Source organism: Chlorocebus sabaeus, chromosome 19 (assembly GCF_047675955.1).
Source record: "Chlorocebus sabaeus isolate Y175 chromosome 19, mChlSab1.0.hap1, whole genome shotgun sequence".
NCBI lineage: Eukaryota > Metazoa > Chordata > Mammalia > Primates > Cercopithecidae > Chlorocebus > Chlorocebus sabaeus.
In genome coordinates this window covers 27,154,752-27,182,503 of record NC_132922.1, presented here as the reverse complement: position 1 = coordinate 27,182,503, position 27,752 = coordinate 27,154,752, and the positions used below count along the sequence as shown (strand labels likewise).

General features: G+C 52.8%; 1 protein-coding gene across 7 annotated transcripts in view; it reads right to left on the bottom strand.

Annotated features, from left to right (window-relative positions):
- The window catches only part of CABIN1 (calcineurin binding protein 1), a 161,658-nt gene that overhangs the window by 32,319 nt on the left and 101,587 nt on the right, over positions 1-27,752 (bottom strand). For all 7 annotated transcript variants that reach the window (XM_007975151.3, XM_007975152.3, XM_037995408.2 and 4 more), the window contains one exon: positions 14,448-14,561. In XM_007975151.3, coding sequence (XP_007973342.1) covers positions 14,448-14,561 — 114 coding nt within the window. The remainder of the gene's footprint in view (positions 1-14,447; positions 14,562-27,752) is intronic.

Below are 27,752 nucleotides of genomic sequence, written 5' to 3'. Positions count from 1 at the left end.
ACACAGGGCAACCCCAATGACATACACGGCAAAGGATGGGAGCTCTCAGGACTGCTTGTGCCCTTTAACCCTGGGGCTCAGCCAGGGAGGGCCCTTAGAGAGTTTGGGGTAGCCCCACGCTCTTGGCTGCCATGAGAATGAATCATAAGATAACCCGGTGGCCTTGCCATAAAGGCACACCTTCTACTGGAATGACTCCAACAGTGTCCATCTCTGGGCCATGGGAGGTACCACCTGGGCCCCTTGCTTGGACTTCCATGGGCAGTACCCATGTGGAGTGAGCACCCACTGCTCTGTGGGCTAAGAGGACAGTGTAGTGGTGGCACTGCCAAGTCTTCTCTCAAGAGGGAAACTTCTAACAGCAACTCCCTCTTCCTTTTGGCCCCAAGATGGGGTGGTTGTGGTCCCTGCCCCTGCCAGGTCCTGCAGCCTCTTGTGGCCACAGCCCTCCCTCAGCCTCTTCCTGCCTGCTCACACCCAGACTCTGCCTTTGCCCAGGCTTTCCTGAGTGTGACTGGGCCACCTGCTCAGTCTACTTTCCAAAGCCTTGCTGAGGGTCCCACACCTCCGTTTGGAAGTGCACCTCCCCCGACAGACAGCGCACCTAGGCCCAGAGCAGTGTCCTAGGAGGACAAAGCATGTAAAGCAGGAAGCTCTGCTCGAGCTGAGACTGCCACACACAGGTCTGAGACAGATGTGGCTCAGGCCAGGCACACTGGCTCATGCCTGTAATCCCAGCACTTTGGGAAGCTAAGGCAGAAGTACTGCTTGAGCCCAGGAGTTTGACACCATCCTGGGCAACATAATGAGACCTGTCCCTTAAAAAAAGATGTGCGCTGGGTGTGGTGAGGCACGTCTGTAGCCCTAGCTACTTGGGAGGCTAGGGCAGGAGGATCACTTGAGCATGGGGGGTCGAGACTTTAGTGAGCTGTGATGACGCAAGCCACTGCACTTCAGCCTGGGTGCAAAAAAAAAAAAAAAAAAGGAGGGAAGGAGAGGTGGAGAGAAGGAAGGAAGGTAGGGAGGGAAGGAGGGAGGGAGGGAGGGAGGGAGGGAGGGAGGGAGGAATGCAGGGAGGGAGGGAGGGAGGCAGAGAGGCAGAGAGGCAGGGAGAGAGGGAGGCAGAGAGGCAGGGAGGGAGGCAGGGAGAGAGGGAGGCAGGGAGGGAGGGAGGCAGGGAGGCAGAGAGGCAGGGAGGGAGGCAGAGAGGCAAGGAGGGAGGGAGGCAGAGAAGCAGGGAGGGAGGCAGGGAAGGAGGGAGGCAGGGAGGCAAGGAGGGAGGGAGGGAGGCAGGGAGAGAGAGAGGGAGGGAAAGAGAGAGGGAGGGAGGGAGGGAGATGCTGCTGGGATACATTCCAAGAACAAACTTCTGAAAAATAACTTGCAGTGGGAAATGAAGTTCATGCTGAAAAATACTCTTCTATTCAGGAATGTTAAACAGTGAGCTCCTGACTGAATACCCAGGGCAGCTGGGGGCAGAGGGGGCTGTGGGCTGAGGTGGTGGATGTATATACAAACACTGGCATCCCACTAGGGAAAAAAATAGCAGCTGCTTCTGAGAGGCTGGGCAGAAACTCCGGCATGGAGGATGCCCTACAGGACATGGGTTCCCAGTCTGGGCTCTGCCACTTACTGGCTATATGACCTTAGGCAAGTCATGAGTGCGCTGCCTGCAGAGATTTCTGTACCTCCTAGCAGGATGGTCATGGGGATTCCGTGGGATCATGAATGTAAGGGCTTAAAAAGAACATCTTCCTCTGCCCAAGCATCCTGGCTTTGCCACAATTTTGAATCCACATCTGGAGATGAAAACTGTCTCCGGATAGCCAGAAAATAATTTATACCAGGGATGATGGTCTAAAGGCTGCTTACATTTTATTTATGTACGTATTTATTTATTTATTTATTTATTTAATTCTGTGAATGCAGGCAGCCTGGTTTTTGCTGTGGTCCTGACAGGGCAGGGGCCTAGGGAATCTGTGGCCTTGTCCCCGCCACTCCTTTGTGTGTACTTCCTCCTACTGACCCCTCCTACTGGTGAGGACACACTGTAGCTTCTCAGGCAGAAAGCACCCCCTCTCCACCTGCTACCTCTGAGGCTCGTCCCTCCCCAGACAGGGCAGCCTTTAGCACCTGCTCCAGGCTGAACACGGGGGGCTGTGCAAGCTGGAAGCTGTGAAGTTCCACAAAGCTTGCAGAACCCAGAACGTGGGAAGGAAGGAGAGCTCGAGGATAAGCTTAGAATCCACACAAGTTTGCTAACTCTTTTAAGACTCTTAAAAACAGGACCTTTTTTCCCTGGAGAACTTGAAGTGTTTCTTTTGTTTACTCTGCTTGTGCAACTGGACCATAGATCATCTCAGCAATGCTAAAAATAGTGCTAGTGCAGCAATTCCTACTACAGCCAAGTAGCTCATATTTCCTCAATTTAAACTTTTTTCTTTCTTTTCTGTACTATGATTCCCACTGTTAAGTGACTGGGTTTCCTTTGATCCCCTGACAGTCCTAAGGGTTGCTGCACACCTCAGTTAATCTCAGTGATAGAGGAGGTACTCAGGGAGGCCAGATGACCTGCCTAAGTCACAGCCAAGGGCAAGGCCAGAGGCAGAAGTCCAACCCATTTCCTCACCAGCCAGGGTGGGATGTCTACTGCCACTGGTGACTTGGTATCGTGGGGATACCCCAGGAAAAACCACAATCAATCCCAATTTCTTCTGAAAACCAGATGACATTGGCACATTAGGAGCTGAGACTGCCCTTGGGGAAAGAGTGGGATAATAAGCAGCACCCTTCCATCCTAGCACGGCCTTGAGTGGCGTCTCTACTGTGTTGCATCCTCCACTGAGGACACTGCTTGCCCTCAGAGGCATCCTAGTGTCTTGTCCATTGGAGGACATACGCATGCACGCAGACCCAGGGTCACATGCCTGGCACACCAGGCAGAGACACACGGGACGATGGATCTGAGCATCAGAGTGCCAGGACTGAGCGCTGGGTCCCCCAAGCCCACCTCCTCGGCCCTCTTGTACTCCCCTTCCCCTCATCCCATCAGTCCATAGGCAGTCTGGGTCTTGGCTCAGAACACCTAAAGCCTGGCTCAGGTGTGAACTTGCTGTGTGCCTGTCTCGGTTTCTTAATTTTCGAGGTAGGGACAATGGCACTACCTACATCTCATGAATTATGAGAATTCAACAAGCCATTGTATGTAGAAGCGCCACACACAGCACTTTGGAGCCCTGAGGAATGGCGGGTTGACAGTGCTCCCGCTGCCTCTGCCCCAGCCCAGCCCCTCCAGTGCATTCAAGGCAGCCAGTGCAACACCTAGAAGACGCTCCTCCACTCAGCCCCCTTTCCTTTGTAAGACCACACTCTGCACCTGGCCCAGGAAAACGGTCCAGTGGCGGCTAGCCGGCCACCCAGCCCTGCATACAGCATGCAACTCTGCGAGGCCCTCCCTGATGTGCATGCGGCACCGTCTGTGCCCCACACTGTGCCTCCTGCCGCATCCTCTGCTCAGAAGCCTGAACCTGCTCTGTCCTTCACAGGCATGTCCTCTAAGATCACTCCTGTCATTCTCACACTGTCTGCTCACTTTCAGGTGATGGGGCCTGTGCTCCAGGAGGGGCAGGGACTTATTCAGGCCTGTCTCCAAAAGCACATGTGCAAAAGTGACTCACAGGGGCTCAGGCAGGATCCAACACCAGCCTGGGCAGGGCTGGAGATGAGCTTGGGGAAGGCCGGGCTGTGCAGCCACAGTGAGCACAGCAACACCTGGCAGGAAAGCCCTGACTGGAAATGGCCCCCACCAACAGTCTGAACAGGCCTAGGATGGCAATGAGGGAGAGGTGGGCAGGAGGGGCAACAGAATGCCAGGTGAGGTCCCACAGAGGGAAGTCAAAGTGTGGAGATTTACTTGTGGTTTCTACAAATTGGGGCCAGTACAGCCCAGCTGCCCCTGTACCCGTGATCTTCCCATCTACTACAGGCCTTCCCAAAAGACACTGTGAGCTGTGGGTTCCATGGCTGCTGGATCATGTGCTCTGTTTACCTGATCATCTCCCCCAGGGACCTGGGCACCCCTCAAGAGTGGGCCTCTCTAATGGCTTAGTGGAAGATGACATGCGCCATCAGGTGACCAAGGGCTGGGCAGAGTGCTTCACCACCAGGTCTCGGCCCTGCTCTCTGATGGTGAAAGCAAGGGAGGGGCAAGAGACTCCACCTCCTGGAGAGGCAAGAAGGAGCAAGGATGTAGTCTGACACTCTTGCTGTCCCTCCCCATCACATGTCCACAGCAGACATCACTGCTGGAACAGAAGCTTACATGTGGCCTCTGAATTTCCAATGACATAGTGGCTAAGAGTGCAGGCCTTGGATTTGGACAGACCTTGAATGACAGCCTGGCTGCTTGCTAGCTTGTGATCTTGGGCTATTCCCTAGGCTTCTGCACCTTGTTCAAAGGGACACAATAGCACCAGGCTCCCATGGGGCCCTGACCCACTGTGTCAGGAATACTGGCAATTGCTGCTACAGAAGACAAGCACTTGACAAGCATCCCTTTGGCAGCATTCTCTCCCAGCACCCAGAGCAGCCAGGCCAGTTGGGGAGTGGCACTGACCTGAGCCCTTTTTGACCACACAGCTGGCCCAGGGCCTGAAAACAGCCATGAGCACTGCTGTCCAAGGGGAAGAGCCAGGTCTCTGATGGCCCAGGGGGCAGAGGGTAGAAAAGGGTTTTTGGTTTTCCCAGCCTGCAGAGCCTATTGGTAACAATTTCCCCAACTGTACAATGAGGATGATAATAGTACCTAAGCCTCACGGACATGCTATGTCACCTAAGAAGGCACCCCCGATCAAGCCACCAGTAAGTGCTGGTCCTGCCACTGCTACTGTGGGCCACTACTCTCTGCCAGGCCCCCAACAAGGCAAGGCACAGCCAGGCCCAGCTGCTGTGGCACTGTAGGCAGGGTACCAGCCTCCATTGTCACTGCTCTCAATCTCAAGAGCCCCATCCCAGGACAGGCCTGGAGGCTACCAAGGAAAAGTGGTACAACCCAGTTAGCCAGCCAGTTGGAGTTACACCAAAAAGGCCTGGGGGCTCAGGCTAGCAGACAGTGTAGTCCCGCAACCCAAGGGAATCTGTGCTTGATGCCACAGCCTAGCACTGGTCCCCCCTCAGTCTGGAATCCCAGCCTCACCTCCTATGGTAGGGCTAGATGCCCACATCCCCCTGCCCACTGCTACCTAATTCCATCTTCCCTATCCAGCCAATGGGCCATTCAGTTAACACTCCTGTCTGGGACAGCTGGGCCAATCCCGGTGTAGGAACCAGGGGGCCCCTGACTTGAGGCTGCCAGCCACAACGCACGGGCTTCCACACTACACACAGTGAAGTACACATCCCTCCTCCAGCACAGACTGGTGATGGGACCATGGCCAAATTACTTTACTTCCTAGCACCTCTTTGAAAGGTGACTACTAATCCAGGTTTGCAGACTAGCCTGTGGACCTGAGCCCTTTTTGACCACACAGCTGGCCAGGGCCTGGCACACAGCAGGTATTATGCTTCTTGAAGTGTGAGCAAAGGGACAAGCAGCGGTGGCACGAAAACTGGTCACAACTGGTCCTGAGAGGGGAGGTGATATGGGGCTGACTTGGGAGAAGGAGTGAGGCTATTACAAACCAGCTCTTCCTATCCCCATGTTCCCTGGCCCTGATGAGAGAGGGTAGGCAGGAACACCCTGTGTGGACAGTCTTGGGGCTTGTTTACCCACTGGGAGGCAACTCAGATCTGCTGGCAGCCTAGAGTGGTGTGGGGCACTAGGAATTGAGTGGCAACCAACACTTCTTCCCTAGGTTGTGTCAGGCTCTGAACCTGGGGCTGGCGTCTGGAGACAGGGGCTGACCACAGGCCCACCAGGCAAGGTACCTCTTACAAGTCAGAAGGATGGAGAGAGAGAAGGGGCAAGTCAGGCTGGGGCTGGTCAGGGAGGTGATGCCAGATCTGGCCCTACAACAGGAGGCAGATGTCTCAGGCACAGACCCTGGGGCCTGGACACAGCTGGGTTCCTGGGTGACTGAGTCAAGATATATCTGTTCCCCTTGCTCTGGGGCTGCTAATTCCCAATCATTCACCCTAGGGAATTCTTGAGGATGAGAGGAATTCAGTCACTAGGCACTCCCTACCTGCTGAGCTAGGAGAGGTTTTGGGAGGGCAATGGCAATGATGTTCCAGATGAGGTCCCTGCCTTGGGGTGCCCAGGTCTGCTGGGCTCCAACAGCCTACTTCTGGACTACTGGCTCTCTCTGAGGAGAGAGGCACTGGCTGAGACCTGGCCTGGAAGGTGAGTCCACTGTACCCACTCCTAACATATACCTCACATCTGCTCACTGGGTGCAGGGAGGGGGTTCCTCCAAGGTTACACAACCAACTGATGACAAGTTAAAGTACAATGGGCATGACTGATTCTTGCTGAGTAGGACAGTACTGGGGGTTTTGGAGACCTTCTCTCCTTCCCCCCAACTCTGGCCGGTGTGGGGTACCAGAAATTGGGTGGGGACCAACACTCAATTCCTGATGCCCAACTAGCTGGGGCAGGGGGGCCCTTCCTCCCTACCAGACCACATCAAGGCCTTCAGTGAGCACTCAGGCTCCAGGGCTGGGACAGCACAGGGCATAAATGTTTTCAAGAAACAAAGACAGCTCATGATGACTGTACCTCCCATCAGTTTAAGCAACACAGTCAGGACAAACAGAACCACCTGTGGTGGCCACCAAGTAGGAGAGAACACGGCAGACCCTGGGCAGACAAAGGGGACTGGCCACTGGCGTGGGAAGAGGCTCAGCCTCCCCAGTCACCTGGAAGACACACACTGAAACCACCTGGGGTTTTTTGGCACACCCCACAGATTGGCCAAAATGAAAGTCATCTGCGGTTCTGAGTCCTGGGAGGGGGTGGGGCAATGGCTGGTGGGAGGGCATCTGGCCTGGCTCTGAAAAAACATCTGGTAAGGTGTGGAAGCGCTTGGCTGTGGGGACCTGTGTCCTAGCCTCCAACTTCCAGGCATTTGTCCTGGAGACCCTGGCACAGGTGAGAAAGGAGATCAGAGAAAGCAGCATTCTTTTCCTAATAGTGGAAAACCAAAAGCCACCTATCTGCTGGGAAGAGGGGAGGTAGACCACCAGGACAACCAGACAGTGGAGTGCTATGCAGCAGTGACCAAGAAGAGGAAGTCTGACCAGCATCCACAGGCACCAACAACTGGCCAAGCCTCACAGAAAGAGGCCTATGTGGTGGGTGTAACTGCTAAAGCCACCATCCACATCTCAGGCTGCTCCATTCAAGTCAGGGCAGGGCCTTGAGTTTATGGAGGCCCCAGCCAAATGTGAGTTGGAGGTCCTCCTGCTCCCTGCTTCAGTCACATCCTAGCACTGGCCTCTAGGATCCACAGATAAGCCCCAAGGCCTCCATGCAGGCCCATCTCCAGACCTAAGGGTGAGTTGTGTGGCATGCCAAGTGTGTGATGATAGCTCTCATCCACCTGTCAGGACCACTCTGCCTACGGGTAACCCAGTCTGAGTAAGGGGTGGAGTGGCCGGGAGCTGTGCCTGCCTGTGCCCAAAATCCATGCTCCTCTCAGTGATCTTGAGGCCTGGGGGGCTGCCCACCTGAGCAGTGGCAGGAGCAGCTGTAGGGGAGACACCACACTCAGGGCGGCCACAGTAGGCCAGCACCTCCCTTCCACTTACACTTAGGCCACCACTGCTGCCTGCCCCACACAGCCTCAGAAGCAGGAGGTAGTGCCAGCCCGGCCCTGAGCTCCCTTTGCTTCTTTCAGAGGCTGGAAACTGGGTTGAAACAAGAAAAAAACCCTGCCTGCTAAAATAAGCAAACATTTTTGGGGAAGGAAGGAGAACCGTCTCTGGCTTGGTTACTATGGGAACGTTTCTGAATCAACTACAAGATAGGGAGAGAAGTTCACCCTGGACAAAGCAGCCTGGCTCTGGCCATGCAGGCTTGCCTGACCAGAGGTGTGCATGCCTGCAGGGGAAGCTCCAGAAGCTTCTGGGCACCCAGACACAAACCCTCAGCCTCCATGGTGTGGGGAGCCACCCCAGCAGCACCTACCACCTAGCTTGGTGCCTGCTTTCCTGGTCCCCTCTGCCCAGGGAAGGATAGTGTGTGGAACAGTGGGACCCAAAACATACCATGTTCACTCCTCCTCATGTTCAACCACAGTGCTGAGCCCTGCTACATGTCCATCTGTGCTGCTGTGGGGGCCGGCCAGCCAGCCATGGGGCGGGCCCCATGTGCAAGGAGTTCCTGTCAGCAAAGCTGACATAGGAACCCAAGATCCCACTCACTTGATCCTTAGCACCCATCCCTTTCTCTGGTCCCTTAAACTCCTCAGGAAGGTTCTGTCAGCAGCCCAGCCTAAGGAGTTCCCCCAAGGGTGCCTCTAATCCTAGCCTTCCTCTCCTGTCCCCTTTCTGGCTGAGCAGCACCCCACCCCACATGGGAGAGCCCAGCTCCCTGTCCCTCCCACATGCCCTGCGGCATCTTATGAAGGCCCCGCCTGGAGGCAAGCAGGCAGCGCTCTACCATCAGCTTTGAGCATCATGTGGCCAGGGCCAAGGCTCTCCCTGTCTCCTACAACATCCAGCACTGGCTGATCCAGAAGAATGAGCTTGGAGACCAACTGCTGAGGGGAAAGGGATGAATGAAATTAAGCCACAAATATTCATGTGGGCACCTCCTCTGGGCCAGGCCAGGGGACTTAGAGAGGAATACAGCAACAGCACAAAGATGCACAAACCAGGAGACTGTGAGAGCAAACACTGGGCCCATACATGTGTCCACCCAAGGAGACAGGTCAACAGTTGCAGAGAGCAAAACGACCTGACCTTCTCACATGGAAACTTCTCCAAGACTTGGTGTCATGGAAAAAGCAAAGTTGCTGAAAAGCACACATGCACACATTTTTTTTTTTTTTTTTTTTTTTTTGAGACAGAGTCTCGCTCTGTCACCCAGGCTGGACTGCAGTGGTGCAATCTCAGCTAACCATAACCTCTACCTCCCAGGCTGAAGCGATTCTCCTGCCTCAGCCTCCTGACTAGCTGGGACTACAGGCATGCGCCACCATGCCCGGCTAATTTTTGTATTTTTAGTAGAGACAGGGTTTCGCCAAGCTGATCTCGAACTCCTGACCTCAGGTGATCCACCCACCTCTGCCTCCCAAAGTGCTGGGATTATAGGCGTGAGCCACTGCGCCCAGCCACACATGCACTTTTTTTTTTTTTTTTTGAGACGGAGTCTCGCTCTGTCACCCAGGCTGGAGTGCAGTGGCCGGATCTCAGCTCACTGCAAGCTCCGCCTCCCGGGTTTACGCCATTCTCCTGCCTCAGCCTCCTGAGTAGCTGGGACTACAGGTGCCCGCCACCTCGCCCGGCTAGTTTTTTTGTATTTTTTTAGTAGAGACAGGGTTTCACCGTGTTAGCCAGGGTGGTCTCAATCTCCTGACCTCATGATCCACTCGTCTCGGCCTCCCAAAGTGCTGGGATTACATTCACTTTTTAAAAAGCCACACGACATATCTGTTTTTGTACACACAGATCCAGAAAAAGATAACGGCTTGGCTGATCACAGAAGCACCTCTGAAAAGGGCACAGTGCCTGGGGATGGGCAAACAAAGGTAGGTGGACTCTATGTGTCTGAACTGTTGGCAGTGAAAATGTGGTCCTATATGACTGTGATATTATGATCTATATGACAGATATATATATGTTTGTTCATACATGGTTCCTGGCTCCTAACTCTCATAGCCCGTTACTGTAAACAGAATCTCTCTTTTTCTGACCTTCTCCTGCCCTTCTTTCTGCTTGCCCAAGACAGGACTCTAATTTGATTGTGGGTCTTAAGACCTTCATTCCAGATAAGAGTCCTACCCCACATCCTGGAGGAAGGAATGCTGCAGAGAGGGCAAGAAGAATCTGAACAGACAGGTCTCGCTGGGTTTAGATAATAATCTTTTTGTCCAGTAACATTTTGATATAGTTGTCCATGTTTCAATCACGACAAAAGGCCAAAGAGGACAGGTTTCTGAGCTTCCAGATAACTAAATACACGAAAGCTCCTGGTGGGTGGCATGCCTGGAGAGAAACAATTACAGGAGGATATAGCCTTCCCCATATCCTCCTGTAACATCCCTTATAATAAACTGGGAAATGTGTTTCTCTGAGTTCTGTAAGCCACTTCAGCAAATTAATCAAACCCAAAGAGGGGGTTGTAGGAACATGAACTTGAAGCCAGTTAGTTAGACATTTCAGAGGCCCAGACTTGTGACTAGTGTCTGAAGCGGGGGATGTTCTGAGGACTGAGCCCTCAACCTGTGGGATCTGACACTATCTCCAGGTGTTGAAATTGAGCCTGGGCAATATAGCAAGATTCCATCTCTACAAAAAATTAAAAAATTGGCTGGGCATGGTGGTGCATGTCTGTAGTCCCAGCTATCTGGCAGGCTGAGGTAGGGCCCCCAAGGGCCTAGGTGACAGAGCACAGTGCTGTCTCAAAAAAAAAAAAGATAATGTTGGAATTTAATTCAATTAGAGGACACCCAGCTGGTGTCTGCTACAGAATTGATTGCTTATTTGTTGGTGGGAAAAAATCCGTCCCCGACTTGGTCACAGAAGTCTTCTGTCTGTGTTGACTGTTGTGTTGGTGTGAGAACAAAGGAAAAGGGGTTTGAGTTTTTCCTAAACTACAACTCTCACAATTTTCAAAACCTATCATTAAAAAATAACAGAAGTGCCCCCCACCCAAGCTCTAAGGATGACAGGCTGAGCAACACAAAGCTTGGGTAGTGTGGATGGCCCAGGACAGTGGGTTGAGAGGGACAGGGATTAGGGTGCTGATGTCCCCAGCCTCAACCTCCCTCTACTGCCTCTCAAGGGCCAGCACCCACCTGCCGCCTTTGCCTCCCCCTGGACTAAACAGTAAACTCCAGTGCAGGCTAGAAGGGAGGTGAGCCAGTCTGCTCATCCCAACCTATAGGCCATCTACCAGAGACACAGCCCCACTCCAGCAGAGACAGCCAAGGCTGCCCTAAATGCTCCTTCATAAACACGTTAGTATGCAGTTTCCCCAGGTTTGGGAATATGCCAGATAGACTCATGTGCTGAAAGTGTTCAGGAACTGCCCAGCATTTCTTGACATGCTGGACACTAGGCATAGCTCAAGGAGCACAAGTAGCCCAAACCTATCCCTAAAGAGAAGAGGTAAGAAAGCAGACGAGGACAGAGGCCCCAGAGGGTGGTAAAAGCAGCAGGTCACTGGGAAGCATGGAGGAACGAACAACTCTCCTGGAAGAGGCAAAACCACCAAAACACCCAGTCTGGACTGGGGTGGCTCTGATCTTCAGGGGCTTCCAGCTGCAGGGATGGCATTGCCTATGTGCCAGGCCTACATGGGGCTGTACCAGCCTTCCCTGCCACAGGCACACAGCCTCAGACTGCTTTTCTGCAAGACTCATTTTGGAAGGTCCCAGAAACTAAGGAGAAGGTACAGGGAGTGAGCCCAATGGGAAAGGGGCCTGTAGCATGTGGCTGCCAACTTGGATGTGCTCTGGGGAGCAGGCATCTGGCAGGCCAGCTTCCCTAGCTTTATCATTAGAAAGGCTGAGGTCTTACCCAAAGAGGAAGACATGGAGGTTGGGTCCTTCCTTCCCATATCACTGCATAGGCTTTAAGGGCAAAGCACCAAAAGGAGAGAGGAAGAGAGGGAGGGAGGGAAACTATTTTCTTAAGTACCTACCATGTGCCAGATCCTGTGTCAGAAATATTACCCCATTATCTAACTTGATTCCTACAGTTACTCTTCAAGGCAGGTAATAGAAGCCCACTTTCAAGGTGAGGAACCCAGGACAGGGAAATTAAGCAACTTGTCTAGCTCTAACTCTAGTCTATCAGCTGCAGAAAAACAGATTTTCAAAACATTGACAAAGGGCTTATTTCATTGATATATAAAGAGTTCTTATTAATCAATAGGAAAAGAACCAATAATCCACTAGAAAATGATCATGAAGGACACCAACTTTTGGATAGAAGTTAAAATTAGCGTAATATCACAGTCAAGGAAGTGCTTCATAAGTGAAGCACTGAGCCTTTCTCTGTGTGTGTGTGTATGTGTGTGTGTGATGTATTGTTTGTAGTAAAAAAGACTGGAACTAATCTAAGTGTCCCTCAATAAGGAATGGGGGGCCGGGCACAGTGGCTCACACCTGTAATCCCAGCACTTTGGGAGGCCGAGGAGGGCAGATCACTTGAGGCCAGGAGTTCAAGATCAGCCTGGTCAACATGGTGAAACCCTGTCTCTACCAAAAAAAAAAATACAAAAATTAGCTGGGCGTGGTGGTGCTGACCTGTAGTCCCAGTTACTTGTGAGGCTAAAGCAGGAGAATTGCTTGAACCCAGGACGTGGAGGTTGCAGTGACCCAAGATTACGCCACTGCACTCAAGCCTGGGTGACAGAGCAAGACCCTTATCTCCAAAAAAAAAAAAAAAAGGGATGGGTAGGTAAACTGTGGAACATCCCAATGTTGGGAATACTATGCAGTAGCTATCAAAAAGAATGAGTGGCTATCAAAAAGAATATTGTTTAGTGAGAAAATACAAGGGGAAGAAAAGTGTGTGCACTTTTGCCTTTTGTGCACATCTATGTAAATGGGCAGATGCCCTCTAGAAGAGCACACACATGGGACAACAAACGGTTTCCGTTGCGGGGAAGTAGCTGTTGCCTGGGCATGCAGGTGAGAGGGCACCTCTCTTTTGCGGCAAATCCCTTGGTATCATCTAGATTGATTACCAATAACACCTCCTACTTGTCTCTAAAATACCAAAACAGAGAGGGTGCGCAGATGCAGGGCTTTCAGGATCTGAAGCTGCTACTCTGACCCCAGAAGACCACATCCTGGGAGAAGAGCCATGGGCCCAGACACTCCCACCAGCTGGCTGGCTCTCAGTGGGGACCTGCCTGCCCACGTACCCTGAGAACTGGCCTGTTACACACCCCCAGACCTGAAACCTGCTCTCCTCAGCTCCTGTTCAGGCCAACTCTGCCCTTCAGTTTCTCCATGAGTAACAGGGAATCAAGGAAAATACAGAAGAAACAAAAGCTCAGAGGGGATGAATGACCTGCCAAAGTCACTCAGCTGGGAGCTGGCCATGCTGGGAGGGGCGGTGGATAGGTAAGGACTTGGAGGTAGAGGGGAATGAGGGGCCAGCTGTCTCCATGCAGGGCAGAGGAAATGGGGGAGGGTAGATCCAGGTGGGGTGTCAAGAGGAGCAAATGTAGGTCTTTGGGACGAGAGGCAGGCAGGCTTAGGTGATTGGCCCTGCCCTGCTCAAGGAGTAAGTCTCTACCTCACACGGAATAGCAGGGCTTAAGTGCGCCGAAAGCCCAATATTGGTCACATTTTTTTTTTTTGAGAGGGAGTCTGGCTCTGTCGCCCAGGCTGGAGTGCAATGGCGCCATCTCGGCTCACTGCAACCTCCGCCTCCCGGGTTCAAGCAATTCTTCTGCCTCAGCCTCCTGAGTAGCTGGGATTACAGGTGCCTGCCACCACGCCCAGCTAATTTTTGTATTTTAGTAGAGACAGGGTTTCACCATGTTGGCCAGGCTGGCCTCAAACTTCTGACCTCAGGTGATCTGCCTGCCTCGGCCTCCCAAAGTGCTGGGATTACAGGTATGAGCCACTGCACCCAGGCCCCACTTGTTTTTTGTTTGTTTGTTTGAGACAGAGTCTTGCTCTGGTCCCCCAGGCTGGAGTGCAATGGCATGATCTGGGCTCACCGCAACCTCTGCCTCCTGGGCTCAAGCAATTCTCCTGCCTCGGCTTCCCAAGTAGCTGGGATTACAGGTGCCCGCCACCACGCCCAGCTAATTTATGTATATTTAGTAGAGATGGGGTTTCGCTATGCTGGCCAGGCTGGTCTCAAACTCCTGACCTTGTGATTCACCTGCCTCAGCCTCCCAAAGTGCTGGGACTACAGGCGTGAGCCACCGCGCCCGGCCCGCACTTGTTTTTTAAGCAGTCAGAATCTCCTGCGTGCTTGAGACCATAGGAGGAGCTGCTCCAGCAGGAGGAGGAACCTGGACCTGTACCCCTCTCATCACTGCCTGTGTGGCCCCAGAATACCTGGGGCTTTGGAGAACATACCAAGTTCATCCATGCCTCTCCCCACAGGAGGTGGCAGTGACTTGCCAGAAGTCGCTCAGCAATCATAGCCCTACACCGGAGTCTGGCTCACTCTCGACTGCACCACCCTGCCTGCCCTCTGAGGATGCCACAAACCTGAGGCCCTGGGAACACCCACCTAGGGGGTCAATTCATGCGCCTTCAGTGAAAAGCAGTGGCAACAAACCGTCTTGGAAATCAACAAGGCAAAGTACTCACGTTGAAGAAATTGGTCTTGTTCCTCTCGCAGAAGAGCCCCTGTGCCGGCATGTGCTGCAGTTGTTGCCACGGGATACTGCTGCCTAGCAACACGTCGCGGGCCCACTGGAGGTTCTGGGGAAACAAGAAGTAGGTTGGAAGTGAGTGTGTGGGCTGCTCAGGGCGCCCACAGGGAAGGCAGGCGGTCCCCTCCTTCCTGGCTGCACAGCAAACCACGATGAGCAGCAGTTCCTGCATACATTGATTCCACAGCTCTAGGCGGTTCTGGCCATGGGCTTTGATCTTCAGGCTGTGGGATGCATTTTCAGAACTGATCTCTTGCCCAGCACCACTGGTTTGGGAGTGTAGTCCTTGACTGCCCAAGATGGGGACTGACAGAGACCCCTGGCCTGACCAACCCTATAAACCTGCCACATGGACCCAGTACCTGCCTCTGTCAGGGGCCCTCCACAAGTCCAAATAGCAGCTTTGACTTATTTGTCAGGAAAAGCATTCCTTATTCATGGCTGGTGGTACAGCTGCCTTAGGCTAGGAGGGCCAGGCTCTGGCCACAGTACTTAGGTCAGTGATCTCTGGGCAAAGAGCCTCTTCGTGGAATCCAGGCCCAGGGGAGAATGCTGTAGGGTAAGAGGGTGGGCGCAGACCTGGCTGCCTCAGCCTTCTCTGGGGCCTTCTCACTGGCCCATAGAGCAAGCCTTCCCACCAGCTGCCTAGCCAGCCACTCCTCCCTCTCTGGTCTTCACCACAGCAGCCAAGCACCTTGCACTGGCCATCTCACTCCACCTCAGGACCATGCTGTCCTACAGGGAAAGGGCTGGCAATGGGCAGAGCTGGGCTTGGCACCTGGGACTGCACAATGCCAGACCCTCTACCCTTTCCACAGTACCCACTGTCCCGGCCAATCTGTCCTCCCCTCCTGCTCAGGTCCCTTGCTCACCTTTCCCAGCACTGGGCACAGGCCTTCATCACCTTGCACTCCAGCTGCTCCGAAAGCCCTCTCACTTCTTGATCTACAAGCTTATCCCACCTGGTCCCATTCTGCCCACTGCTGGCCAGGCTCAGCATACTGAACTGTTTCCCCAATCATCATGAGGCAAAAGTGCAAATCCAGCTCCCTGACTGGCTGGCTGTGGGGCCCATGCTAGCCTGCCTGCAAGCCTTTGCTCCTGTCTCTGCACAGAGGGCTACCCTTCTGCCCCCACTGGGCTGCTGTAGGGACTGAGGGCTGCTCCCTAGCACTGGGCAGGGCCCAGGGCTGTATGTAGGAAGCTCCATTCACTGTGAGCTTCCCGTCTGCTGAGGGACCCCCTGCCTGCCCCTCCCTGAGGGGAAGGAGAAACAGGCAGAGGAGGGAACAACCTGGGCAGTGAGAGGGTCCTCAGACCCCGGAGGCAGGCTCCCAGTTGAGAGCAGAAGCCACTTTGCTCACACTCACAGAAAACAGTAAAATACCCAGTCCTGACCTTCAACTTCTGAGCTCTAGCACCTAGGAGGAACAACTTGTAGTTTACTTTCAAGTGTCCCCAGCAGCTGGGCGCGGTGGCTCACGCGTGTAATCCCAGCACTTTGAGAGGCTGAGGCGAGTGGATCACCTGAGGTTGGGAGTTCGAGACCAGCCTGACCAACACGGAGAAACCCCATCTCTACTAAAAATAAAATAATTAGCCTGGTGTGGTAGCACACACCTGTAATCCCAGCTACTCAAGAGGGTGAGGCAGGAGAATCACTTGAACTTGGGAGGCGGAGGTTGCAGTGAGCCGAGATTACGCCACTGCACTCCAGCCTGGTGACAGAAGTGAGACTCCACCTCAAAAAAAAAAAAAAAAAAAAGTCCCCAGTAATGCCTGGCAGCCATGCCTTGGAAAGCCCGCTTCCCGGGCCACTCATTCAAAAGCCTCTTGAGGCTGGTTCCAAGTTCTCACATAATGCCTCCCACCTCTGCACCCCACCCCACCCTATCCCAGGCCACATGCCCCTGCTCTACAGCAGGTCCAAGGAGGGAGGGTCAGCTGCAGACAAACTGAGTACAGGGTAGGGAGAAGGGGTGGGGGTTCAGGTATGCTTCATTAAAAGGAATAAAATGAAAGATTAGCTCAAAGACTAGTAAGTAGAGCAGGGCTCCAAGAGGAAGATGCAGATGGGTCTCAGGAAGCCCAAGAAAGGGGCTCACAACCTGCATCAGTGCTCAGCCATGACCCACTGTGACACACTTGGTTCAAAGTCTTTCCCAAAGGAGATCTGAGAGGTTCAGCCCAGGCAGGTGTCCATCCTGGTCTAATCAGTCATAGGTGGACTCAAGAAGGTGATGTGGGACACTGTACTTTTTTTTTTTTTGAGACAGAATCTCACTCAGTAACCCAGGGTGGAGTGTAGTGGTATGCTCTCAGCTCACTGAAACCTCCAAGTCATTCAAGTGATTCTCCTGCTTCAACCTCCTGAGTAGCTGGGACTACAGGTGCCTGCCACTATGCCTGGCTAATTTTTGTATTTTTAGTAGAGATGGGGTTTCACCATGTTGCCCAGGCTGGTCTCGAACTCCTGACGTCAAGTGATCTGCCCGCCTTGGCCTCCCACAGTGTTGGAATTACAGACACGAGCCACCATGCCTGGTCCGTCACCTACACTTCTAATACCACTGCTGAGCACACCTGACCATGGAGGTAGGCTGCAAAGGAGACCTACCTTTCACCCAGTCTGAGAAGGTCAGGGAGGCTCTGGGAGAAGGTGATACCTGGGCTGTGGTTTGCACAAGGCTGTTATGGGGATAAGGGACTCACTGAAGCAAGTGCCCAGACACCGGGGACAGTCAGGGCCTAGCCAAGGAGGTGGAGGGGATCAGATGTGGCTGCCCATAAGGCCAGTGGGGAGCCAGGGAACTATGAGGCAGGGAGTAAGTACTAAGACCAGGGGCTGCGGAGCCCAGAGCAGAGACAGGCCACCTAGGGGACTGAGCCTGTGCATACCCTTCCTCTCCTCTATGGCCCTGGCCTCAATGCTGTGGCAAACCACTCCTCCAGCTCCATGACCCAGGGCACAGGCCTGGCCTGAGAAAAGTTACCCAAGAGTCATGACCCCAAAGCTGCTTCTGGGGCTCCTCATGAACTTGGAAAAATGTCCAGAAGACCTCTTTAAGTAGCAGCACTTGAGGCCAGCGGGAAGAGATTTGAGAGCCTGGCTTGAAGAAGCATCTCCAGTAGCCATCATTTTCCTAAGAATACCAAGAAAGTAAAACCTCAACAAAGACTTCCTTCTGGCTGGGGACACAAGAGAAAGCACTGAGGCCAGGATGGAGAGAGTCACATAGACTTTGCTTCCCTGCCCAGCTGCCTTGTTGCAGGACCTGTGGCCATGGGACGGGAATGGACATTCCTCTCTGGTTTGTTTTCCACCACTCCACCTGCACCAAGCCAGTCTGTCCCCTAGATAGGAGCAGAAAGGGAGAAGGCAGTGGGAGAGGTTTCTGGGACAAAGGGTGCAGAAAGCACTAGCCTGTCAAACCCAACCTGGATTACAAATTAGCTTCCCGCAGACCTGGCTACTGTGTACTGGTGGAGAGTGTGTTTCTCCAGCTGTCTCCCGGGCCCACCAGAGAAAGAGAGCTGATCGGTGCTAAGGCACAAAGTGTTATGGGGGCCCTTAGCTGATTCATGCCTGAGGCCCCAGATAGGTGCTGACAGGGAGGGCTGAGACCTGTCTGGGGAATCATGGGTGCCAGGCTGGGGGGGTGGAGGAGGGGGCAGAGACTGTGTTGGGCCCTTGCTGAACCTCTGCAAGGGGGAAGGGGATCTGACTTGCACCGTGCACCTGCAGCATAAAGCCTGCCCTGCAGCTTTGTGGTGTGGTGTGGTGACGTAAGGCAACATGATGCCTCCTGGGCTGAGCACAGTGCCATAACCCCTCACCTCACAGAATTGCTAGTCTACCAATGAGGAAATAGAGGCTCAGAGAAATTCAAGAGCTTGCCCAAGGTCCCAGAGCCAGGAAGTGGCAGAGCCATCCCTGGCATCTGGTCCAGGCTGCAAGGAGTCTGAGGCCTGGGCTCTTCCCCTGACCCCCGACCTATCTACTATGGGTGCGCAAGTCACTTTACAAATCTGCCTGGGCATGTGCTGTGTGCTGAACACTGAGCCAGCCATCATGGCCTCATGCAACCTGTCACACTGCTGGCTCATAGGCACCTCTGAGAATGGGAGGAGGCCCATGGAGCCACTTACCAGATAATGGCACATTTTCCTTGGCTGCATGGGCCCTGAGGCTTATGCATATAGACCCTGCTCTGACAGAGGGCAGATGGTGGGCTGTAAGGTCCTGAAGAGAAGTAGGGCAAAGAATCGCAGATGCATACAGGCACCTTATGTCCTCCCTTGCCCACTATCTGGACCATCCCTGCTTCACAGCAGAAGGCAGAGAGGACGTCTAACTGCTCTGCTTGAAGGCCTTTGGGCTGCACCTGCCTCAGGGCAAGAGTCAGCTCCATGCCTCAGTCTACCTGCCTACCCGCTGGCTCATCTCCCCCACATCCCCCAACCCCTCTTTGTGAACGGCCCTCTGGCCACACTTGTTCCCACCTTGGTCCCTGCAGATCTCTCTACCTGGTGCCATCTCACCTTTCCCCTGATGCTCCCCTGGAATACTATACCCACAGCCCCATGGCCACCTTAAATAGCCTTTCCACTGACTCGCAGATGGGTCTGCTGTCTGCCCCCACTTCTCTATCAGCCCTATGAGGGCAGGGACACAGTCTGACTTTACTGATGGCTCCTCCAGGACAAGTCTAGTTTGAAGCTCACAGAAAGGGTGCAACAGATGCCCACAGGAAGAATGAAAGGAAGCTGAGCAGTCTGACCTTTCATAAAATGGGAAGGAAGTGTATGTCAGGTTGAGGGAGGAGGGCAACAGCCATGGGGCATGAGAGGGGCTGCTTGGGTCCTGCCCAAGGCCAGGGTGCCAGCACTATGCTCCCTGGGGCCAGCTAAGCAACAGTCCAAGCCCTTGAGGCTAAACCTCAATGCCAGCCTCTGCCCACTAACTTGCACTACTCTGCCAGCAATCGTTTCACTACAGCAAACATTGGGCTGACTGTCACAGCTCCTGGAACTCCCCAGGCTCACTTTCCCTTCGCACAGGAAGCAAAAGCTTGGGGTGAGGTGGCTTGCATACCTACCTGTAGCCTTCCGTGGGCCCTGCATGTAGTGGGGGCTTGGCAAAGCCTGTTGACAGCTGGAGATGGGAACACACCTACTACCCTCTGGGGACACCTGCTGTCCCAAGATGTGCAAAGTTGGAAGGCAGACCTGATCCTAGGTGCTATCTGTCACTATTGTATGGTGGCCTGGAGGATGTGCTCTGCCTGTGTCACCCAGGGTCTCTGCCCCCAGGGGCTGTCTCCCTGCCACAACCAATGATGATGATCCACTCGCCACTTAACTAACTCTTGCCTCACAAACCCACAAGGGACAGATGGCGGGGGTCAGAGAGGTCAGGCTCTACAACTCCTACATGGTGACTCCAGGTGTGCAAACTATCTGGTGGGGATCCTGGAGCAGTGCCAGCCTATCTGCAAGACCAGCAGGGCTCCACAGGGCTGCTAGGAAGGTGGCTATGGACCTCAGCTGTGCTCAGCCCTTCACCTAGCCATACCTCAGGCATTGGCATGGGGGCACAGATGGTACTCACAGGTTCCATGACAAATGGAGGAATCAGGAGAGGTGGAGGGCTTGGCCAGGGAAGGCCTTCTGCAGCCTTTGGAGTCACCCAGGACCCCTTGCCCCATGCAAAGGGGACTGGCTGGGAGCCCTTGGAGTACAGTGTTCTATAGGCCAGAGAAAGAGGAGTGTGTGGCTACCTGCTGATGGGAGACTCTAGTGGGCTGCTGGGGACATCCATAAGCTGCAGACACATACTTACTGCAAACTCACCCCAGCAACCTAGGACATGAATATCCCCAAAGCTAGACCTGGCAGACTTAAAGCCAACCACTCCTGATACTTCTAATCATGAAAAATTATAATTAGAATGTCTTTGTTTGGATAAAGCCAAATATTAAGGATTTAGTGTAAAAGCTGTGCCCCCTGCCCCTGGCCCTGAGAATCCTGTGTGGTCATTAGAAGTAATGCAATCAAAGAGTTTATGAGTACATGGGGAGCACGAAAAAGCAGAACCATATTTGCATACGTTTGTGTGTGTGTGTGTCTGTCTGTGTGTAAAGAAAGTAGGCAGAAGAAAGATGGAAAGGAAATGTACCCAACAGTCCTGAGAGTTGCCTGGGGAGGGAGACTCATGGCAATAGTTCTCAATGGGGGTGGGGGTCTGTCCCCAAGGGGGCATCTGGCAATGTCTGGAAACATCTTTGGTCATCTCAGCTAGAGGAAGGCTACTGGTATCTAGTGGGTAGAGACCAGGGATATTGCTGAAAGTCATCCAGTGCACATGACATCCCCACAACAGAGAATTATTTGGTCCCAAATGTCAGTAGTGCCTCAGGAGGGAACTCTGTTCTACATTACTCATATATACTCATATATATATATAACTGTTCTACGTTACTCATATATATATATGAAAAGTTAAATACAGTTGTTGAAGGTGATAGATGTGCAAACCTTCTCAACTGATTCACAACATTAGTCAGAACAGAAGCAGGATGCATGACTGTCTGTGGACTGACCTTGACTTTTCTCTTTCCTTCACATCCCACAGGTCCTGGGCCAAAGAAATGGGGTCTGATTGGGCTAGCGCTGCCAGGCTGCTACTCGTCATACCTCATCTAAATGGAATCATTCAGTATTTGTCTTTTCTGACAGGCTATTTCAGTTAGCATTATGTCCTCTAGGTTTCCCATGCTGTCTCATCCATTGATTCAGCTCTTCTGTCTGAATCCATCTAGAATCAGACTACTTCCTGATATCCTGCTGTGGTCTCCTCCCATCTCTGCTGCCACACTGACTTTTTCTTTACCTGTGTGGACACATTCTCAAGCTCCTGGGTCTCTGACTACTGGGTGGGTTTAACTGGGGGAATTTGATCAGAGCACTCTCTCCTTGAATTTCCTCCCTGTGGAGTTGATGTGGGGCAGCCATCAATGGCCAGCCCCGATGGGCACTGCGGTTGGCCCAGGGTACCACACTCCTCCTCCCTTGTGAATTCCTACTCTTTGCCTGGGCCTGTGTAAGTTGCTCCTTCATTAAGTGCTCTTCAGACTTTCCTGTTAGATGGGGCCATCTGTGTCCTGCCAGGCCTCTGATGGGCCACCCCCAACTCACTCTTTATATATCAGCCTAGTCGTGTCTCTGACATACTCAGGTCACATGGAGCCTCTCTTCTTCCACAACCTTGTGACAGATTTTTTTTTTTTTTTTTTTGAGACAGTTTTGCCGTACTGTGTTACCCAGGCTGGAGTGCAGTGGCGTGACCTCGGCTCACTGCAACCTCTGCCTCCCAGGTTCAAGTGATTCTCCTTCCTCAGCCTCTTGAGTAGCTGGTATTTCAGGCACACAACACCACAGCAGGTTTTGCATTTTTAGTAGAGATGGGGTTTTGCCATGTTGGCCAGGCTAGTCTCAAACTCATGACCTCAAGTGATTTACCTGCCTTGGCCTCCCAAAGAGCTGGGATTACAGGTATGAGCCACCATGCCCAGCCCTTGCAACAGCTTTAACCTAATTCAGGATGATGTTCCCTCAACTCTTCCCCTGCCAAACCAGGCCCTGAAAGCCTCTGACCGCATCTCCTTCCTCTCTCCTCCTTGCCCATTTAGTCACACCAGCTTCCAGCAGATTCTAGTCACACCAAGACTGTTTCTGTCTCTAGGCATGTGTGTTGGGTGTGTGTCCATCTGGAAGCCTCTCCCCCAATATCCTCGTGGCCATCAGGGCTCCCTCACTTGATTCAGATCCTTGCTTAGACAGGTCTTCCCAATCTCCCTGTCTAAATAGTCACAATCCCGCCTCTAACCCCTTAACAAGCTTTATTTTTCTTCCTACTCATCACTAGCTGCCCACTCTGTTCTCCCAGTGAGCACACAATGCTGTATCCCCAGCACCTCAAACAGGAACCTCCTGCATGACAACCACTCAGTAGAGAGCTGCTGAATGAGCAAACCTGCAGAGATGCACAGAAAACATGCTGGAGGGAGCACACGAAACACAAACACTTCTGCCATGTCACAGCTTGTGGGACAGTTGTGGGTAGCTTCATTCTCTTTTCCAAGTTTAAACAATATTATTGGTAATAAAAACTGCTGGCAGAGTGCTCAAACCTATTCAAACTGCTGAAATCTGCATTTCTTTGCAGGAGAGAAGACCAGGTCATTATGGGGGCAACCTGTCCCACCTCCTCTGGCCCCTAAGGGCCCAGCAGCATCTTCAAACCATGAGGCAGACAGACTTTGAAATGCAAAATCAAGATTCCTAAGTTAAGAAAAATATCAAGTTCTCCTTTTGCAAACTATACAAACTAAAGCTTGACAAAAATCTGGTTGGTTGGGATCTGCAGCAGCCCAGGACATCCATGTGAGGAGGTAGGGCACACCGCCATTTTGTGGAAGGGGCCACTTTTACATCCACAGAAAGGGAGCAAAGGTTAAAGGCAGGTGAACACCCTGCTTTGTGGCCAGCATGCCTTCCTGGTGCCTGGTTCTACTATCTGTGTGGTCCTGGCTCAGTCAGTGTGAACTCAAAGCTCACTGGCTCCCCCCGAAAACTTGTCTGCGAGCAAAAAGCAGGGTCTCAACAGCAGGCCCTCACATCTACTCCAGTCTGATGGCGCAGGGCCCACTTCAGAGGCTCTCTCATTTAACCTGCACAATGGTCCTGACTTCTACGGGTGCCCCACATGAGCCAGCAGCACAGGCAGGTGGGGATACTGTACTCACAATAGGTGGGCAAGGGGTGGGGGTTCACAGCCAGCTGACCTGTCCTTTACCCAGGTTCACACCAGAGCACCAGCTGATCCGGAAGTCAAAAGTCAGCAGATTCCCTGGTGATCCTTCAGCTGAGCACACAGCACCATGGGGTCCCCCTGGCAGGAGTCTGTCTGTAACCAAACCCTGGGCCTGGGCTCATCCCATATCAGTACTGGGCCAAAGAAATGGGGTCCGACTGGGCTAGCACAACCAGGCTGCTACTCCTCATACCTCATCTAAGTGGAATCATTCAGTATTTGTCTTGTGACTGGCTATCTCACTTGGCATTATGTCCTCTAGGTTTCCCATGCTGTCTGATGTGACCGAATTTCCTCCCTTTTTAAGGCTAATATTCCACACTGTTTTGATGAGCATGTTATAGATTTGTAGTAAGTTTTGAAATTGATTTGTTTTTGTTCAAGATTGCTGGCTCCAGGGAACATCTTATAACTAACCCCCTCTGCCCTGAACCCCTTGCAGCAGAAGTAGCAGGAGGTGAAGGGGCTCAGCTCCCAGCTGAGAAGGAAGCAACTGGGAGAGCAGGGTAGGGGTGTCTATGCACTGGTCTTCTTTCTGGACACCCATCAGTAAAGGCCAGAACCTTCATGACAAGAGGTGTCTGATGCCATGTGCTGTCTCTCCTGGGGTGCCTCTCTGGGCTCAAAGAGCTAGGTTTCTATGGGTGTAGACTCAGGCCTCAAAATCTTGGTGAAGATTGTGATCCAGAGACTAAGTGATACAGTAGCTAGAATTAGGGCCCTTACAGCTATCAGCATAAATGATCATCCCCATCTAAGGTGTGCACAGTGTGCAGGGCAACAGGGGACTGCCTTGGGGGGTCCAGGGGCAGCCTGTGTACAGCAGTGCCAACCTTGGATGGGAGGGCATCCTCAGGCAGGCAACAAAGGTCCCTCAGGACAGACCTAGCCCTTGGCCACTATCCTCCAGGCAGGGAGCCCTCAGAGGGCCTGGCAGAGGAGCAAGGAGTCATGGGAGATGCTGACACTGAAGAAATGGGCCTCACTAGAGGGGCGAGAAGGACTGTTGGCTGAGGACAGGGCAGGGTGTGTTGGATATTGCCCCAGCACCGCAGCCCTCACCTCATTACCACAATAATTCTGCTTTCATATCACTATCATTCTCATCGAGGAAAGAAGAGCCCTGGACCTCCAAGAGTTCCCATGCAGAGCCAGGATCTGAACCTTGGTTAGGTCAGCTTCAGAGCCCACATTCTCTCCTCCTCCCCCAAAAGCCCTGCTGTCAGCAGCTAAGCAAGTGGCACACTGTGCCCTGAAGGCGGTTTCTTTGCAAGGCCTGGGCAGGCAGAGCCTCACCTGGAGATGCCTGTGAAAGACCCAAGGGTTCAGGAGTCAACCACACAACTCCAGACAGGCTCTGCTTGTGGGCCCCTTTGAAGAGGCAGACATTGGACGCTCCAGTCCACCAATGAGCTGTGAGATGTCAACAAGAAAAAGGCACTGCCAAGCCCACAGCAGGATTTTATGAAGAAATGTGCTGCTGTCAAATATACACAGCGGGAAGTGTTTGTTACCAAACAGCTGTGTTTGGAAAGTGGTAACTACTTCCCAGTTAATGGTTCCACATTAGTCAGTGACAACATGGAGTTGTGTCCCCCAGATCTGTGAACAAGCTGCTGCTAGCAAAGCTGACACCCCAGGTCTGGGCAGAGCCACATGCAACCCCCAGGATGGCATGCCCCAGAGCAGCAGGTAGGTCTTAACTTAGGCTCTCAGGGGAGCTAGGTGTTAACAACCTGCATTTAATTTGGTGGTGTTAACTGGTGCTCAGCAAAGGTTTCTGGGTGAAGCAAACACAGGAGCCAGCGGGAACCACCCTAGACTCAGCATATGCAGGGTCTAGAATGAGCTCAGTGGCCCGAGGCTACCTGAGGCACACTTGGCACCTGCAGAGCTGCTTCCTGGAAGCAGATCTGTGGATAGGCAGTGTGGCTGTGGGTAGGGAGTGTCTGCTGCTTAAGGGGTCTCTCTAGACAGCATGCCATTTCTGAGAACCAAGGAACTCAGCCTGGGAATGCAACAAACAGAAAAGCTGGCAGAAACTGAGGCTGATGGCTATTGGGGGTTGTCTGGGGATACTGACATCAATGGTGCAGACAGCCCAGGGCAGCCTCCATCCCTGCTACTGGGTGGGGATGGCTGGGTCAACTGGTCCACCTACCCTGGACCATGACAGATGACCAAAATGACCTGGCAAGGGGGCATTCATGGTTAAGAGCAAAATGGCAAACTATGAGTGTGGACAGGGTGTGGGGGACAGTGCAGCAACTGGGCCAGTGTGAGATTGCCCAGGGCTGATGTCTGGCTCTGTCACTCAGCTCTGTGTGACCCTTAGACCAGGTTCCCAGATGCAAAGTAGAAGGGGCATGATCCCACCTCTGGGGCCTGGAGTGCCTGGTCTTGAAAGCACACAATCAACAAGGCATGTGTACTGGAGTTGGGAAGAAATACAGGCAGGGCATCCTAAGTCCAAATATCTAAAATCCAAATTATTCCAAAATCTGAAACTTTGGTGCTTAAAGGAAATGCTCATTGGAGCATTTTGGTTTTTTGTTTTGTTTTTTTTTGAGAGGGAGTTTTGGTCTTTCGCCCAGGCTGGAGTGAAGTGACGCGATCTCAGCTCACGGCAACCTCCGCCTCCCCAGTTCAAGCGATTCTCCTGCCTCAACCTCCTGATTAACTGGGATTACAGATGTGCGCCACCATGCCTGGATAATTTTTGTATTTTTAGTAGAGACAAGTTTTCGCGATGTTGGCCAGGCTGGTCTTGAACTCCTGACCTCAGGTGATCCACCCGCCTCAGTCTCCCAAAGTGCTAGGATTACAGGCGTGAGCCACCGCGTCCAGCCTCATCAGAGCATTTGGGATTTCAGATTTTTGGCTTAGCATGATGGCTCAGCCAGGTAAATATAATGCAAATATTCTAAGATCTGAAAAAACCCAAAATCCAAACCCCTTCTGGTCCCAAGCATTTTGTATAAAGGATATTCAACCTGTACTAGACCCAAGACAGCTAGTTTTAGGGTGGTAGAATTGTGGTTACCTCCCTCCAACTTTTGATTTTGACAGAAATACTGTTTCCTACTTCTAAAAAATTCATCAAGAGAAGGGGCAGGCTGTAATAACAGCATTCTGTGTCTAGTGCTGAGCTAAGCACTTTACATGCACTGGCTCCTTCAAATTCAACATAAAGCCATTTAGCGGGGAAGTGGAGGGTGGGTGGGTGGGGCCTGTATCACCACTCAACTCTCCTCCCACCCAAACCTGCTGTCCCTCCCCACTTCCCTTGCACAGATGCCAATTCCTAATCAACATTTTGAACCCAAAATTCCATCTCGGCATCTGCTTCTTGAGAAGGTAAGGAAGGGTCTGAGCTCACTACTGGGGACCACCAGATCCTGGTCAAAGCTGACTACAGCTGGAGGGGGCTGTATGGCTGCTTGAGGATGCACTTGAACAGAAGGACACTAGAGGTGAGGGAGAACAGGACAATGGTTACTAGTGTCTGTTCCACTGATGTGTGTGTGGGCTCTTGCAGTGGGTTGTGCTGCTCCCAAAAGAGGGAAGGGGGAACGTTCCCAAAGCAATGGTGAGCCCAACAGAGTTCATACCAGCCACTGCCCCTCAGGCCCAAAGACAGCTTCAGCAGTGAGGACATGCTGGTTGGGGTTTATTAAGATCCAGGTCCACCCGGGTGCAGAAGGCCTGAGGTACAGAGGTAAGATCCACTACCAAGTGCAGGCTGAGCAGTGAGCAAGCCAGGCTCCAGTGTGGCACCAATAGCCAGGGAGCTGGCCGTCGTTTGCCAGCATGCACTGCACCTTGAACTACAGACCAAAGCCCCAGATGATGAGACTCCCTCCCTCCCAGACCTGTGTCACCTGCTGTGCCCTGAGGAAATCAACCAAGCCACATGAGAATGGTGGTCACTGTGGGGACAGAGCACTTACCTTCTTGGACCCCTGTATCTAGTCCCCCAAGCAGAATTCTGTGAAGTGCCACTTCCTGCACATAGCCAGTGCCAAGCCAGGCCCCATCTCTTGGCCAACTGTCCATTCTGGTTCTTTAAACACTCCACAGAGGATGCTGGGGGGAACCAGCAGGAGATCTCTAGGAGGAGGACCTGAATGAGTCCTCACAGCAAGACCCTAAAGGTCACCCCTGCTTGCCCAGCACACCTGGCTCTCTCTGGCCCTCACCCACACCAATGCCAGCCCAGAATGGCCACCTTCCTGGGCTGTTTGCTCTGTCTGGGTGCTCTTTCTTCCTTCCAGACCAATGCTGTCCCCTACAATACAGGTCTCAGCATAAAAGGTGTCTTCACAGAGGCACAGCAGCACCCTCACCCCTCTATGCACCCCGTTG